Raw genomic sequence first — 16866 nt, 5'->3', positions numbered from 1 at the left:
TCGCCCACATACTCAAGGTACGCCCCGCGCCGCCTGCACAGTGCGCGCGTGCTGGACAGCGAGTCGCACGACCGCACGCTGTGCGGCGCCCTGCTCGCGCTGCGCACCTGGGCCCGCCCGCGCCCGCCGCCTCACCTCGCCCACATACTCAAGGTACGCCCCGCGCCGCCTGCACAGTGCGCGCGTGCTGGACAGCGAGTCGCACGACCGCACGCTGTGCGGCGCCCTGCTCGCGCTGCGCACCTGGGCCCGCCCGCGCCCGCCGCCTCACCTCGCCCACATACTCAAGGTACGCCCCGCGCCGCCTGCACAGTGCGCGCGTGCTGGACAGCGAACGACCGCAACAGCTCGCGCTGCGCAAACCTCGCCCACATACTCAAACGCCCCGCGCCGCCTGCACAGTGCGCGCGTGCTGGACAGCGAGTCGCACGACCGCACGCTGTGCGGCGCCCTGCTCGCGCTGCGCACCTGGGCCCGCCCGCGCCCGCCGCCTCACCTCGCCCACAATAAAGGTACGCCCCGCGCCGCCTGCACAGTGCGCGCGTGCTGGACAGCGAGTCGCACGACCGCACGCTGTGCGGCGCCCTAACCTCGCCCACATACTCAAGGTACGCCCCGCGCCGCCTGCACAGTGCGCGCGTGCTGGACAGCGAGTCGCACGACCGCACGCTGTGCGGCGCCCTGCTCGCGCTGCGCACCTGGGCCCGCCCGCGCCCGCGCCCGCCGCCTCACCTCGCCCACATATTTGCACAGTGCGCGCGTGCTGGACAAACCGCACGCTGTGCGGCGCCCTGCTCGCGCTGCGCATCGCCCACATACTTACGCCCCGCGCCGCCTGCACAGTGCGCGCGTGCTGGACAGCGAGTCGCACGACCGCACGCTGTGCGGCGCCCTGCTCGCGCTGCGCACGGACGCCCGCCGCCTCACCTCGCCCACATAAAAAGGTACGCCCCGCGCCGCCTGCACAGTGCGCGCGTGCTGGACAGCGAGTCGCACGACCGCACGCTGTGCGGCGCCCTCTCTCGCTGCGCACCTTTTTCGCCCGCGCCCGCCGCCTCACCTCGCCCACATTTATTTTCGCGTGCTGGACAGCGAGTCGCACGAGACGCACCACCACTCAATGCAGAAATTATCTCTTATTTATTTATTTATTCACCAGAGAACCAGGGCTGCACCAGAGCAAATAGGTGCAGTTTACGATCGCAAATCTAGTCACTAATAGGTTTTTGCAAATAGCAACAATATAGATAATAGCATACAAAGCGGCAAAAACAGAAATTACCAAAAAAATGGTAATTTAACCAAATTTATTTGTTCTTTACTAAAAAACACATGTTATTTCAGAAAAACTTGTCAGCCAAGAATACGTCGCAAGTGGTACGCATAGCGTACATGTCACTGCTGTCGCACGTGCTGCGGGATGCGAAAGCTGAGAGCGGTGAGGCAGCAGAACCCGAGACGGACACGCTGCGACCGCTGCTACTCAGCGCTGTCGACAAAGCAGTCCAGCAGCCACTGCAGGTCAGACTGAATAATTCTTACTAATCATATGAAATCTGTATACAAAGCAAGATTAGAGTTTCTTTTTGGATAAAACTACTTACAAATATCCTATATAAATATAAAAATAAATAAATAAAACTTTTAAAAGTCATGTGTGCACATACCTTTATCTTACTCCTTTTTATACTAATTAAAAAAATACTATATTACAATGTACTTCTATTCAAATTAAAATCATCTTTATTCAAATACAGAGGTTCCCAAACTTATTTTGTCTACTGCCCACTTTGAGAATAAATTATTTTTTTAGTCCTCCCATTTTTCACCTACTTCAAAACCACTATTACTTCAAGATCAACAAATCATCCTCCAAGCCTCTACACAACGCCCCCATTTTTTCTGCGTCTCTTACCACTTTGGGAAAGGCTGTTCAAATAGACTTGTTTACAAGCACTTTTTTTTTGTTAGAGAGAGTATTACAATTTATAATTCCATAATTATGAATACATAAATGTATTTTACAGCACTTGGTGGTGAGCGAAGGGATCTGTGCCCTAGCATCACTGGTGCTGCTAGATAAAGGCGGGTCGCGCGAACTGCTGTCGCGGGCAGCGCTGTTGCCGAGCCTACTACACGACCGCGTGCTGGCCGCCGCTTCCGATGACGGTACTACACCAACCATCTCACTACTACCCGCTCTCCCCCCACTGCCTCCACCTCCCCACGATGATACTGCACCACTCAACTCACTACTACCCATACTCCCCCCACTGGCTCCGCCTCCCCACGATGGTACTGCACCACCCACCTTACTACTACCCGCACTCCCCATACTGGCTCCGCCTCCCCATAATGGTACTGCACCGCCCACTTCATTACTAAACCCCCCCCCCCACACACTGGCTCCGCCCCCCCACAATGGTACTGCACCGCCCACTTCATTACAACCCCCCCCCCCATACCCACTGGCTCCGCCTCCCCATGACGATACTGCACCACCCAACTCACTACTACCGCAATCCCCCCACTGACTCCACCTCCCCACGATGATACTGCACCACTCAACTCACTACTACCCGCACTCCCCCACTGGCCTCACCACCCCACGATGGTACTACACCATCCACCTCACTACTACCCGCACTCCTCCCACTGGCTCCGCCTCCCCACGATGGTACTACATCATCCACCTCACTACTACCTACCTTTCCAATCGAGTCATAATGGCTTTTCTTTCTCTAAACTTAGAACATATTCAAACAAATGATGTATGTCATATGGATTAAAATATGTATGTTGCTTTATCCAATTTAAATTATATCTTTTAATCTATTTTAGAAAGTTTTCTTTCTTCATATTGTAAATATTTGTAAAAATGTTTACATATTTGGATTATGATTATTTAATTCATACTTAAAAGATGGAATGGATTTAAAATCAATTTTATATTAGCTTATAATGTAATATGCTATATGTGAAAACCTATTAGTGGCTTATTTTGTTATCCTAAAACTGTATCTATTTGCTGTTGTGTAGCCCTGGTTTTCCTATGAATAAATAAATAAATAAATATGGTTGACATTTAGATTGTTACTCATTGCCATGGATAATCATTTGCAGAAATAATATCCTATAGTGTATTTGTATATTATATTATAAACAACAACCATATTATATTATAAGCTAATATAAAAAATATGCCTTGCTTTATGTCGCCGATGTAAAATGTACATTTTATTTTGCTGTGAACTGCCTTAGTAGCACTATAACATTTACCCCTTTATAGTCCTAATACAGGTGGTGTTGCTATGCAGAACAGTGTTAGAAGACTACCCAAATGTTGCCAGTGAACAGAACTCGGCAGTGTACAGAGCGTTCATACTAGTCATGCTATCGCCCGTGAAGTCTGTACGGACCACTGCTATAGAAGAAGTGAAATCGTTACTCGCCAAAGAAGACAGAGCCTCACTGGCGAGGTATTTAGTGCTTAAGTTGAACGAAGTGCTGGAGGAGGGCAAGATCTTCAGCAGTAAGGAGAAGTCGCCGACCGAGGAGAAAGGGAGTGATGTGACTGGGAAGATGATATTGGATTGTGTTCAAGCACTGTGTTCATATAGAGGTGAGTGTCTAATTTTCCTTTGCACATTTTTTATTCAGTTTTTAAAAGAAGATTGTTCTAAAAAGCGACTGTTACATGATTATGTCGCTAAATACCATTTTTTTTTTTTTAATTTTTACGTTACTTTTCATATTAATTTTGTAATGATTAAAGGTGTTGCTTGTTATTATTTAGCAGTAAATTGTTTGTTGTAGAACAAATTCTATAACATTTATAATGTAAGGTATCTACCGAATATGTTATCGTTTATCAGTATGTGTGTGTGTGTCTGTCAAACGATAAAAAAGCGGTACAGAAAATAAGAAACTTTTGCATTTTCGATGCAACTTTCTCTGTAAAATAATATGTTCTTATTGTCATATTTTAAAATCTAATTATTTCAATGTAACTTAAACCTTATGTGCAAATTATAAAGCATGATTTTGATGTAGTAAAATGAATAGTTCTAAGTTTCTGCGAACTTTACGTATACAGTCAACTTTGTGCCAATTTCTCTCTAATTCATAATCCTTTATCACCCTCCATTTATTTTAATTGAATTTTGTTCCTAGATTACCCAGTAGTGGACGCGCAAAGCTTAGCCATAGACGTGTTGCCGAGCTGCCACCACCCGCTCGTGGTGGCGGTCAACGGCCGCGCATGGCACAAGCTCGTCTGCTACCTACGTCTCGAGCCCAAGAAACTGGTCGGACAGTATGCTAATAACTTGAAGAACACCTACATCAATGGATATACACCGAATGAGGTCAGTGCCAATTTCCCTTTTTTTTACTATAAGATTGACTAGAAAGAACATGTTGATGTTTCAAGACAGACACTGCTGTCTATCGCTCTACCATTAAATTCCTAATTCTCCTCTTACGACTCCCACAGGGAAGGAAGGTGTGGCCCATTCTATACTGGGACCACATGGCAATGACATGTGTATTTATTTTTATAAAAAGACAACAATGTTTTAACAAGCGCAAGCATCTATCATCTGTTAACACGAATACCAAGTGTATTACATTCATATCGTCATAGTCGTAGAATACTGACGGATCTATATATGTAATATTTGGCAGATCCGTCAGTATTCTACGACTTTTTTTTCGATGGACGATTATGGAATGGTAAACCCACCCGCGCTATCGGTATACACCGGCGGGGCACCAGTGAAGGATGATAGGTGAGGATGAAGTAGGTCAATTAGCCCATCGTGACGAATTCAACAAGAATTGTTCACGATGGTTTCCAGGAGGAACCACGTGGAGGTCGACCTAATAAGGCATATTGCTAGCAATGGGGCTGTCAAACTCCATTGCTAACAATCCCTTTCCCCCGAGTATTCTATGACTATGACAATATACATTTTTTTTTTCCTTTTTTAATGCAACTTAGAATGACAAAACATCATTAGACACCTTTTAAGGACACGACATTCAGTAATGAAGTGGATGAAGAGAGAGAGAATGGCAAACAAGCTGAAGGCCCACCTGATAGAAAGTGGTAATCGTCGCCTATAGACATGAATGGACATAACACTGTTTCGCCCATGATACCCCCATGCGTTGCCATTCCTGAGGACTCAGGTGTTATTCCTCTGTATCCTGTAAATTCACTGCTATATTCCACCCTTCAAACCGAATCACAGCCATGCAAACACAATTGCTTCATGGTAGAAGTTTGAGTGGGGCAGAGTTCCCAAGCAAACTACTTTTGTACAAAGTATTTATTTTCAAAATTTTTAAGTACCTCAAAAAAGAGAACCTCATCAAAATTTTTTTTTTAATTATTTGTATTTAAATTGTTTCCCTGCAGACGTTGTCAAACGTAGTGTCGACATTGGTAGCGACGAACGCGGAGGTGATCGCGGGCAGCGCCATACAGATCGCGCTGCAAACGCTGCAGGACGCCGAGCTGCTGCGAGTCACGCGCGATGAGTACTTCACGTACCTCACACCTGACGGCGAGCTGTACGACAAGAGCTCCGTGCCCGGGTATGTATTTTATATACGACTAGGAATAATAAATAAACTTACATTTGTTCTGTAATATTGTAAGAGGAAATATGTAACTATAGTGACATCTTTGATTTTGTGTTTATATTTATTTTCAAAATCTATTTCAATATTTCTCCACTTCTGTAAATTTAATTTAATTTTGCATACTTTATTGATTTTTATTTATTTTCTTTAAGTGAATGTATAACATCCGGCTCGAAGGACTATTTTATGTATATATTATATATTTTATGTACTCTTTTACTGTACTTATCGTATATGTACTAATAAAATTAGTTGCTGGAACATAAACTGATCAATAGATCAATATTTCATTATTTCTATTTTAATTATTGATGATGTATCTATAATACTGTTTTGATGGACCCTTCATCAATCACTTGTCACTTAGATAGATATTTTTTATTGCTACAGTAATGAGGATAGCAAAGAGATGAACATGAAACGTGAGAGCAAAGCGTACAGCTACAAGGACCAGCTCGAGGAACTGCAACTACGGCGCGAGCTCGAGGAGAAGCGGCGCAAGGAAGGAAAAATTAAAGAGGTCAGTTGTGTACTGCATATGGTAATAGAACATCTTTTGCGATCATATAATAATAGAAAAATTAAAAAAATAGTGTTTGATTTAATATAAATATGGACTCACATATGTGTGCCTCGGTTCCGCCTCGGCCTACATATGCACGTTCGTCCATCAATGCCTCAGTTGCTGGCCGCTGGAGTAATGTATTAATATTAAAATAACTACAGGTGCCGTTAACAGCCAAGCAAAAGGAAGCTATAAAAGCCCAACTCGCCAAGGAGAGTGCTATCCGACAGAGACTAAGCGTGGTGAGTATTAGCATAAAAAGTGGTATGTTCTGGAAAATAAAACTTTATAAGTGATATATACATATATTTTATATATTCTCCTACATGTTACCAAGTGAAGAAGATTTCTTGAAATGCAAAATGGAAGTCAAAAATTTTTATCTCAATTATGATCTTTGTATTCCATTTCACTTCTATACCAAAAAAAGTTTTTTTTTATACCACTGAGGTGGCAAACAAACATACGGGCCACCTGATGGTAAGCGGTTACCATGCGCGCGTTGCCGACCCTGAAGAAACCTCTTTACCCCCTTTTTGAAGAACCTCATGCTGTAATCTCTTGGGAAAACCTCGGCAGGGAGTTCATTCTATAACCTGAGTGTTCGTGGAAGACCCATTTACAGAGGCTGTCTGGAAGTCCGTAGTAGGGCAATTTCGATAGAAGACCCCGATGCTAGACCCGATTAAATGCCTTTGCAATATCAAGACCGACAGCGAGCGCCTCACCTTGACTCTCAATGGCTGATACCCATCGATGCGGAAGATATACCAAGAGGTCACCAGTTGAGCGACTATGGCGAAAGCCATATTGCCGGTCACTCAATAAGTCGTGATCCTCTAGGTATCTTTACAGCTGTGCGTTAACTATACGCTCCATCACCTTAGAGAGAAGGGAAACGATCGCAATTCGCCTGTAAGCAGGTGGTCTACCATGAAATGAAATTCTGAAATTTCGGGCTCAATTTCGTGTTTTTGTTCGTATCAAAATCGGCCCAGTAAATGGAGCTTAACATTTCATTCATCATAAATCCTATCCTAATAGTCCAGAGGAACGATATTTTAACATTTTTAATAATTTTAAACGGCATGTATTATGTAATTTTAACATCAAATTTCTGTTTGGTTCGTGCCCGAAATTTCGGAAAATACTTCATGGTAGGCCCTCTGATTCAGTGAGTGTAGCGTATAGAGGGAGAGGTGGAGCGTAGTAGTGTGATGGTTGTGAGCGGTGGGCGTGTGGTGTGGTGTGGTGGCAGCTGAACGCGCGCGTGGTGGTGGCGGTGCGGCTGGTGGCGGCGGTGCAGCGCGGCGCGGCGGGCGCGGTGTGCGCGGCGGCGCGGCGGCTGGTGGGCGCGCTGCTGGCGGCGCTGCGCAGCCCGCTGGCCGCGCCGCTGCTGGCGCCGCTCTACTGCGCGCTGCGGCCCGCGCTGCTGCCGCTGCCCGCGCACCGCGACCTCGGCCGCGCCGTCGCCGTGCTCACGCTCAGGTCAGCTCGCGCACACGCACGCACGCACGCACGCACGCACGCACACACACACACACACGCACACACACACACGCACGCACACGCACACACACGCGCACACGCGCGCACACACACACACACACACACACACACACACACACACACACACACACACACACACACACAATTTTATATATGCATATAAAACAGTATTATTAGTTATGGATATACTACAATAATGAATTACTAGTAGATTAGAATACAGAGCCTCTAGACAAGTGGCAGGCGAATTCGTCGATGGAATCGACATCGTTAGCGAGTCCGTGAGTTAGAATGAGTCACCCGGCGATGCTATCCCATTCTATCTCATGGACTCGCTAGCGATGTCGATTCTATCGACGAATTCGCCTGCCACTTGTCTAGAGGGCCAGTTATAGATTAGAGAATATAAGTTTGGCAATGCTGAAGAAAGCTTGAATAAAAAATGGGATTAAAAACTAAAAAAAACATTTGATTAACTTTTATCATATAATTTTATATTATCAACTTAAACTAAAGGAGAAATCTAGTTTTATCTGTATCAACTAGCATCATACTAAAATAAACTTTTTCTCAATTTAGACTACACAAGCCCCAGTGCGATCTCGACCCTAGCTGGGAAGAGGAAGACTTAGAAAAGGCCACCATCCGCACTATCAACCTTGTACACACCGCCACAGCCGAGATCAAGGTCGCCTCGGAAGACGGCACCAGTACTCCTGCACAAAAGGCCAACTACTTCACAGCGCCGGGCTTCTGTTACGTGTTCCCGTTACTAAAAGAAGGTATTTACTGTATTTCATTTGAATTGTTTACAAATCATTATTTATTTTTATGTTTCTGGTGAATTATGAGAATGGAATAGCAGAGAGAGACTTTGTACAAAAGTCGATTGCTTGTGTACCTAGTCCCATACCTGTCCCATTCGTGTTTCAACCGGGAAGCAGTTGTGTTTGCATGGCTGTGTTTCGGTTTTTTCAGGGTTTTCACTTTTTTTTTTTTATGGCATGAATTTACAAACAGAGGAATAACACCTGATGTCCTCAGGAATGACAACGCACAATGGGGGTATCATGCGGTTGAAACAGTATACTCTGTTATGTCCATGGTACTGCTCATTTTTATAGGCGACGGTTTATTTCCACTTTTCTATCAGGTGGGCCGTCAGCTAGTTTGCCATTCTAAGTTGTATAAGAAAAAAAGTTACATTTACCCAAGTTTTGGATGCAATGCCGTGTCAGCGGTCTCAATGGTGGCTCGCTATGTAACTGGTGCAATAAAGAGTTAAATAAATATTTATTGTACATAATATAGGATGAAATATATATATATATATATATATATATATATATATATATATATATATATATATATAATATCTATCGTCGATTCGATAGAAAGGCGACTAAGCAATTTCGCGTTTTGTTCACCAGGTCTAACGGCGCCGGCGACCCGCAAAGATGAATCGACGATGGTGAACGGTTTGTCGGTGATCGCCCGCCACGCTGCTCTTCGCTCCGACCATGAAATGCTGCAGCCCACGCTATTTCCTATCGACCACATGTTTAGACTGCTCATTGATCTTATTAGTGAGTACTTCGGAAGAGAATTAACAAAAATATTCAAATTCAGATAGATACAACCTTTTTTCAATTTTTTACTTTTTTTTTTATACCATCGAAGTGGTAAACAAGCATACAGTTCACCTGATGTATTACTGTAGTTTATTAACGCCTACAATACTAGGAATATTACACGCGCGTTGACGACCCGTGGGAAGGTCCCCCCCCCCCTCCTTTAAAATATCTCATGCTGTATGCTAATTTTTTGGAAAAACCTCGGCAGGGAGTTTATTTCATTAAATGTTCGTAAGAAAAAACATCTTTGAAACCGCGCTGTACGCGACTATCTAGGCTATAAGTTACGAGAGTGATAGTAGAAAGTGGCCGTGGGTATCATATTGAACAATTCCTCTGAGCACAATTCGTTATACAAGCGGTAGAACATGCAGTTTAAGCAGTTGTCTTTGTATAGGTGTTTTGGATTGAAGGCTGGGATATGGTATTAATTTTATTTATTTATTTATTTTATTATTATTTTATTATATTTATTATTATTTTATTATTAATGATTTAGATATTTCCTTAACTTATTTTTAATGCCATAGTGAAGAAATGTTTTGTATTGTTGAATAGGAATTTGTTGTTGGTAATGTTTGTGCAGACATTTAGTTTGCGCACCATGCACTGTGTACTATGTGTATGTATGTGTGTGCGCGTGCGGCAGGCAGCACGAGCGGGCGCGTGGCGGCGGCGTGCACGGTGGCGCTGCTGGAGACGGCGCAGTGCGGCGCGCGCGGACTCGTCGCGCCCGCCGACGTCGCCTGCCTGCTCGCCGGCCTGCAGAGCCCGCTCGAGGTACTGCCGCCGCCACTCCACCGCGATACACACATACATACATACACTTACACCACACAAATTATAACAGAAACAGACTTTTACAACTTAGAATGGCAAACAAGCTGACGGCCCACCTGATGGAAAGTGGCAACCGTCGCCTATAGACATGAGCAGTACCATGGACATAACAAAAAAAAATAAAAGATACAGATATACATAAAAAGGTGAGTTAAAAGAAATTATTAAAAAAAATACATAAAGCCAACTGCAATTTTTCCTTTTGACCGTGTGCCATAACAACACATGAAGTCGGCACATGGTGAAGAATTCGACAAGAATTAACCACGATGGTTTCCAAGGGGAACCCCGTGGAGGACGACCTGATTGCTAGCAATAGGGCTGTTAGAAACAATCCCCCTCCCCTCCCTCCATACATAATAGCAATATTTTTGTGCAGGTGGTACGCGATGCAGCGTTGCGTGCTCTGTTGTGCGTGGTAGAATGTCTGCCGGCGTTGCTGGAGGACCCCGAGTACGCCATGAATCTCACTAAACGCCTGCTAGTCGCTACCTTCGATGTTTCCGATGATAACAAGTAAGTTAATTCGGGCAGCAGTCTGTACCGTGCCCGCCATAGTTATAATTTCTTATTGAATTCAACCATGTTGAGTATTTTTTTTAATGGGTGATAATGGCATGGTAACCCCGTCTGCGCTATTGGTATACACTGGCGGGACACCAGTGATGGATGACAGATGAAGATAAAAGTAAGTCAGTTAGCCTATCCTGACAAATTAAACTAGAATTAGTCACGATGGTTTCCAGGGGGAACCATGCGTGGAGGTCGACCTGACAGGGTATATTGCTAGTAATAGGGCTATTTGACCCCATTACTAACAATCCTTTTCCCCCCTACCACGTTGAGAATTGTAAAACAATTGTGGGCCCCATGAACATAAATTGCAGTATAAAATTTGCTGGATTCTTTGTACAATGGATGTGATACATGGTGAATGTAAGTAAATCTTTTTGTAGATTTATTATCTCTACTAAGATTTTTTGTCCGCATCAAATATTCAGATTTATACAGTTTTAATGTATTTAACACTTTATTTTATAGCATACTAGTGACTCGGCCCGGCTTCGCACGGATGCACATTACCATCACATTACATTAGAAACCTCTAAAATTATCAGTGTTTCTCTACTATATTATGCATGTATTATACATATAAACCTTCCTCTTGAATCACTCTATCTATTAAAAAAAAAACTGCTTTAAAATCTGTTGTGTAGTTTTAAAGATCTAAGCGTACATAGGGACGGACAGACAGCGACAGCGATTTTATTATATACTATGTAGTGATGAAATACGCTATAAAGGTAGTATTATCTGAGACTTGTCCATTACACCTGTTTGTGTTTCATAACTCGATTTATTGGTAAAAGGTAACTTTAAGATTATTTACTAAATAATACAGTAGTTCGATTATGTTTCAAAATGTTTACAGAGTAAACATGTGATTGTTGTGAGTGAACAGAGCATGTAACATGTGCCCCTGGGCATGGTCGCGCAGGAAGCTGGCGAGCGAGCTGTGGGCGCAGCTGCCGCTGGCGCAGGCGTGGAGCCGCGAGCGCGCGCTGCTGGAGCTGCTGCTGGCGGAGGCGCAGCACCCCGCCGAGCCGCTGCAGCGCGCCGCCGCCGCCGCGCTCGCGCACCTGCTGCACGCGCACCACCCCGACGCCGTCCACCACGTGCTGCAGCGCCTGCAGGACATATACACAGACAAGCTGCCCGTACGCACACTCTCCTCCTGCCGTACATAGCTTTACAGTTGCATCTCCCCGTGTTGATTGTTCTCTTGTTAGAGGCAAGTTCGTACCGCTGCCTCTGAGTAGAATTCATTCGACATCTTGAAAGATTCTTAAGTAAACATACTGCTAACTGCTCTGTTAATAAATTTTTACCTATACTAAATTTTTACTATACATATATGTAACACTTGTCTCCTAATGCAATTAGTAGAAACAATAGAACGCCAAGTGTTCCAATTTATAGCGACCTCGTCCATTACCTTCGCATTCGTCTCTTCATGCAGTAGCTTACATATGAATACTTTCAATTTGACCCGTAATAATATAATAGCAAAATTATGAACCTCTGGGTTTTTTCAGTTTAATTATTTTTATTTATTCTTTGTATGTTTATAAGGATAATCCCCCGCACTATTGATTAACTTGGTATTGTCCAGCTTATCGTATGATAACTTATATATTTAAGTAAACAAGGACTTTTACTTATCTCTAAATACGGATATTATTAAGTAGTAGATTACTTAAATCAGTTAAAACTTCGTACGCAATTCACACTTTATCTATTCGAAATTATTTTATATGTTTTTGATAAATTCTATCGTGGTCACCTTGACTTTGTAATTTGAAATTATTTTGTCTGTTTTTGATACATATTGACGTGGTCACCTTGACTTTATACGATATAAAGGTGAATGAGTACTAACTATTGTGTATATAACACATTTTTATTAATATATTCGTTTTTACCCGCGACTTCGTTCGTGAGACCAGGATTGGAAGATGTTTACTGACCGGGATAAAAAGTAACCTATATTCATCTCCAATCTGTATAATACATGTATGCCAAATTTCATAATAATTGGTTAAACTATTTAGACATTGTAAGGCGATAAACAAACTCACTTTTACATTTACAATTTTAGTAAAGACTCCATTTCTTTAAATTGTTTAGATTCATTGCTATTATGTATATCTATATGTAAAATAAATAAAATAATGTCGAAAACGGTTTACGAACAGCTTTTACCTTGTCCTTCTTTATACCAAATAGTATGTGTATACCAAATTTCATGAGAATCAGTTGAGCCGTTAAGGCGCCGAGGGGTTACAAACTCATTTTCACATTTATAATATTAGTAAGAATTCGTATTATGGTCCCTCGAGCCGGATAAGTAAAATGAGCCGGTGGTGATGCGAGTGGCGTGCGGTGCGCAGCTGATCCCGGCGCGGCTGGACCAGTTCGGGCACGAGGTGGAGGCGGCGGTGGACGAGTGGGGCGCGCGGCGCGGCGCGGGGCTGGCGCTGCGCGCGCTGGCGCCGCAGCTGGCGCCGGCCGCCGTGGAGGCCGCCATGCGCTTCTTCGTCGAGCGCGCGCTCGCCGACCGCCACGAGCGCGTGCGCGCCGACATGCTCGACGCCGCCATGGCCATCGTCGACCTGCACGGCAAGGTACCCACTTCACTCCTCATCACAATATTTCCTAGATACCCTCGACCCATCACTCTAGTTCTAATACCAGCGCCACATTCAGCGATTCTGCCGCTGCGATTAATCTATCTTCAAAATTCTCAAAACTTACTCGAGAACAATATATAATATTGTTAACGTAACCTATTCCTGAAAACTGAAAATCGATCATACACAGGCTTTTTAATTACCAGTCATTTTAAACATAGTACATTTGAATAAATAAACTATTGAGTTTCTTGCGGGCTCCTCTCAACAGGTAATAAATAGCTTTCTAAATTTAAAAGTGCTTGTAAACAAGTCTATTTGAATAAGGATTATTTGGATTTAAAATTAATTATACATATAATAATAATAATAATAAAATTAATTTGTAATCCTTGATAAGTCGTTGCAAAATAACATTTACGTCGAATCACCTTTAAACGCGGCATAACGAAATTAATCAGACTTTGTAATTGATTAATTTTTTTTTTTTTTTTTTTTATTTATTTAGGTCAACAAACAGTAAACACAATAACAATATATATATATATATATATATATATATATATATATATATATATATATATATATATATATATATTTTACTATAAAACAAAATATGCAAAATGGTTGTGTGCAACTACTTGTACAAAACTAAACATATACACATACATGAATGACAGAATTATAAAGAGGTGCGTACCAGTGATACACTCAAAATCAAAGAATTTTCTGCATCATGAGTACATAGTATCCATTCTACTTTGAAAATTTTTAACTCAAAATTGGCAATATTAATCTATTTATGTAATCTGTAACAGTTATGATTGTTACAATACTCATACCCATTCGTGTTTCAACCGTGAAGCAGTTGTGTTTGCATGGCTGTGTTTCGGTTTGAAGGGTAAGATATGGCAGTGAATTTACTGGGTACAGAGGAATAACACCTGAGTCCTCAGGAATGGCAACGCATGAGGGTTATCATGGGCGAAACAGTATACTCTGTTATGTCCACGGTACTGCTCATGTGTATAGGCGACGGTTACCACTTTCCATCAGGTGGGCCGTCAGCTTGTTTGTCATTCTAAGCTGTATAAAAAAAAAACTCATATCCATACGTTATTGACTCATCATGGTAAATAAACATTAACATCGTGCTATACTTGAGTGTGTTCCCGGTGCACTGGGGACATTGAAATATACATGTGATAAACATATATCCATTATAAAAGTATTACAAATATCAGATACGACGTTAATCTAATCGTACCTAATACATGTTCAATACACCTGGTATCTGTTAAGTATGTTTTTGTTGTTGCTCGAAAGATAGTGGAAATATGACCCTCAATAGTTTTTATTAGCCGATAAATACGTTCTTACAGGGCCTTAAGACGTTGTTACAGAACAATGCAATTGTTTTTAGGTACAGATAAAACATATGACTTTTTTAAAATTAACGTCTGCCATTTTTATTGTTGCCATAACTAAAATATAATAACATGTACTTGTATTAGTGGGGATACGGATTTTTTATTCAGTTGGTGTCAAACACTTTTTTTAATGGATGATAATGGAATGGTGTTTGTGTTTAAATCATATTCAATTTTTATTTCTCTTGTTGTACGGCTAACTTCATACTGTGCTACCTGATCGTAGATGTTAGACAACGCAAACACTTATGAACTTAGTTCCAATAAAGTAACATAAGCAAATACACGTCTTTATCTTTGCAAAAATCATAGTGCAAGTCTCATCATCCGGCTCGAAGGACCATGTGATCTATACAAATGGTAATTCCCTCTGCGCTGTAGGTAAATGCAGGCGGGGTACCAGTGAAGTATGACATGATAAGCAATCCTCGGTTATCATCCTATACCGAAATTGACCATTTCGATTTATCAAAATCAGTTCACAATTCGTGAATATAATTAAATGAAATGTATAAATATTTATAATATATATAAACATATTAAATATTACATTTTTTATTTCCTCTATGCAATAATGCACTACCTACTTATTTCTCGGTTTGTCCAATGGTTGACTGATAGAGAACATAGTTTCACTGTGCATTACAGTTTAAATATATAAAATATTGTTATATTATTATAATAAATAAATATATTTAGAATATAAGTAAATATACTGCTTATATAAATATATTCTTTATGTGCATATTGCACATAAACAATAGACACGAATTGGCTACCTCTTTTAAAGTCGGTTTAATGAGTAGATTTGTATACTACTACTGTACATATAGTCTACTACAGGGTCTTCAGTAAACAACAAAATTAGTTCACTATTGACCACATAGATGGCGTTTTTTTTTTTTTGGGTGATAATGGAATGGTAACCCTGCTATATGCTAATGCTAATGCGCTAACGGGATACGCTGGCGGAGCACCAGTGAGGGGTGATCGATGACAATGAAAACAGGCCAGTTAGCCCATCATGATGAATCCATCAAGAATTAATCATGATAGTTTCCTGGGAGAACCGCGAGGAGGTCGACCTGGTTGGGTATATTGCTAGCAATGGGATTTTTAATCTCCATTACTAACATTCGCTTTCCCCCCCCACATAGATGGCGTTAGGTAAATATTGCATCGCGATATATATTCTAATGTTCCATTACAATATAGTGATTTGTTTTTTTTGTATTAAAATGATTAATAAAGCTAAAAATACTCGGTGCAGTGTTTTCATTTAACACTGTAGTGAACACAGGGGTTCTCAGAGGGGTCGACATAAACGAAAACAGATTGTAGGTGTCGACGAGGTCTAAAAAACGATCCCTATTAATTAACGCAATTTGTTATTTGGAACTTTCAAGATACTGTAAAGTAGTGTTACGTGTACCAATTTGTTATAAGAATGCGAAAGTGCACTTTGATGCTACACTATTAGCAACTCTCAGCCATTGTTCTTTGTACGCACCCCAACGTTGCGATTGCGTGCACGTCGATTACTATCGGCACCGCCGGTTCGCACCTGTACTGCTCAGTTTGCTCCCACTTATCAGGCTATTTTTCTGCTTAATTCTCTGTTTGCTGAGCAAATATTGATATTTTTAATGACAAATTAGATCCTCTAAAAGTTGTTTAAAATTTTTGAATTTGTAAAATGAATCCATGGTTCACTACATGTTTTGGGAAACTGTAAGTGTAGTGAGAAATTTATAAATAAATAAATAATGGCTAATATTTTAACAGGCAGTATTGTTGTTGTACTTTTTATGTCTATTTATTTTATTAAACTTTGATGAGAAAATAATGTCATGTTTACTCAAATAACCCAACCATAAATTGTTTAAATTGGTATTTTATATCAATAGGTAACTAACTAGAGATAGAATTTTATTGTAATTTGGCTGGAGGGCAGCGGCGGCCTTAAGGGGTGGCGAACAGGGCAATCGCCCGGGGGCTCGCTCTTGCAGGGGCCTCGCGTAACAACCCAAACAAATTTTAAACAACCA

At 41.8% G+C, this 16866-nt stretch overlaps 1 protein-coding gene across 1 annotated transcript in view; it reads left to right on the top strand.

Annotated features, from left to right (window-relative positions):
* LOC113514742 (eIF-2-alpha kinase activator GCN1) overlaps positions 1–16866 on the top strand; it is a 45106-nt gene that overhangs the window by 5159 nt on the left and 23081 nt on the right. The window contains 14 exon segments of the mRNA XM_052897255.1: positions 1345–1521; positions 2028–2169; positions 3290–3622; positions 4174–4367; positions 5423–5601; positions 6040–6169; positions 6376–6456; positions 7473–7702; positions 8303–8505; positions 9154–9309; positions 10007–10137; positions 10577–10713; positions 11696–11915; positions 13149–13382. Of these exon segments, the coding sequence (XP_052753215.1) occupies positions 1345–1521; positions 2028–2169; positions 3290–3622; positions 4174–4367; positions 5423–5601; positions 6040–6169; positions 6376–6456; positions 7473–7702; positions 8303–8505; positions 9154–9309; positions 10007–10137; positions 10577–10713; positions 11696–11915; positions 13149–13382 (2547 nt within the window).

The sequence above is a fragment of the Galleria mellonella genome, unplaced genomic scaffold (assembly GCF_026898425.1).
Source record: "Galleria mellonella isolate WM207_F2 unplaced genomic scaffold, CSIRO_AGI_GalMel_v1 utg103, whole genome shotgun sequence".
Taxonomy (NCBI): domain Eukaryota; kingdom Metazoa; phylum Arthropoda; class Insecta; order Lepidoptera; family Pyralidae; genus Galleria; species Galleria mellonella.
The sequence above is the reverse complement of the archived record's forward strand: the minus strand, read 5'-3'. Positions and strand labels throughout refer to the sequence as shown.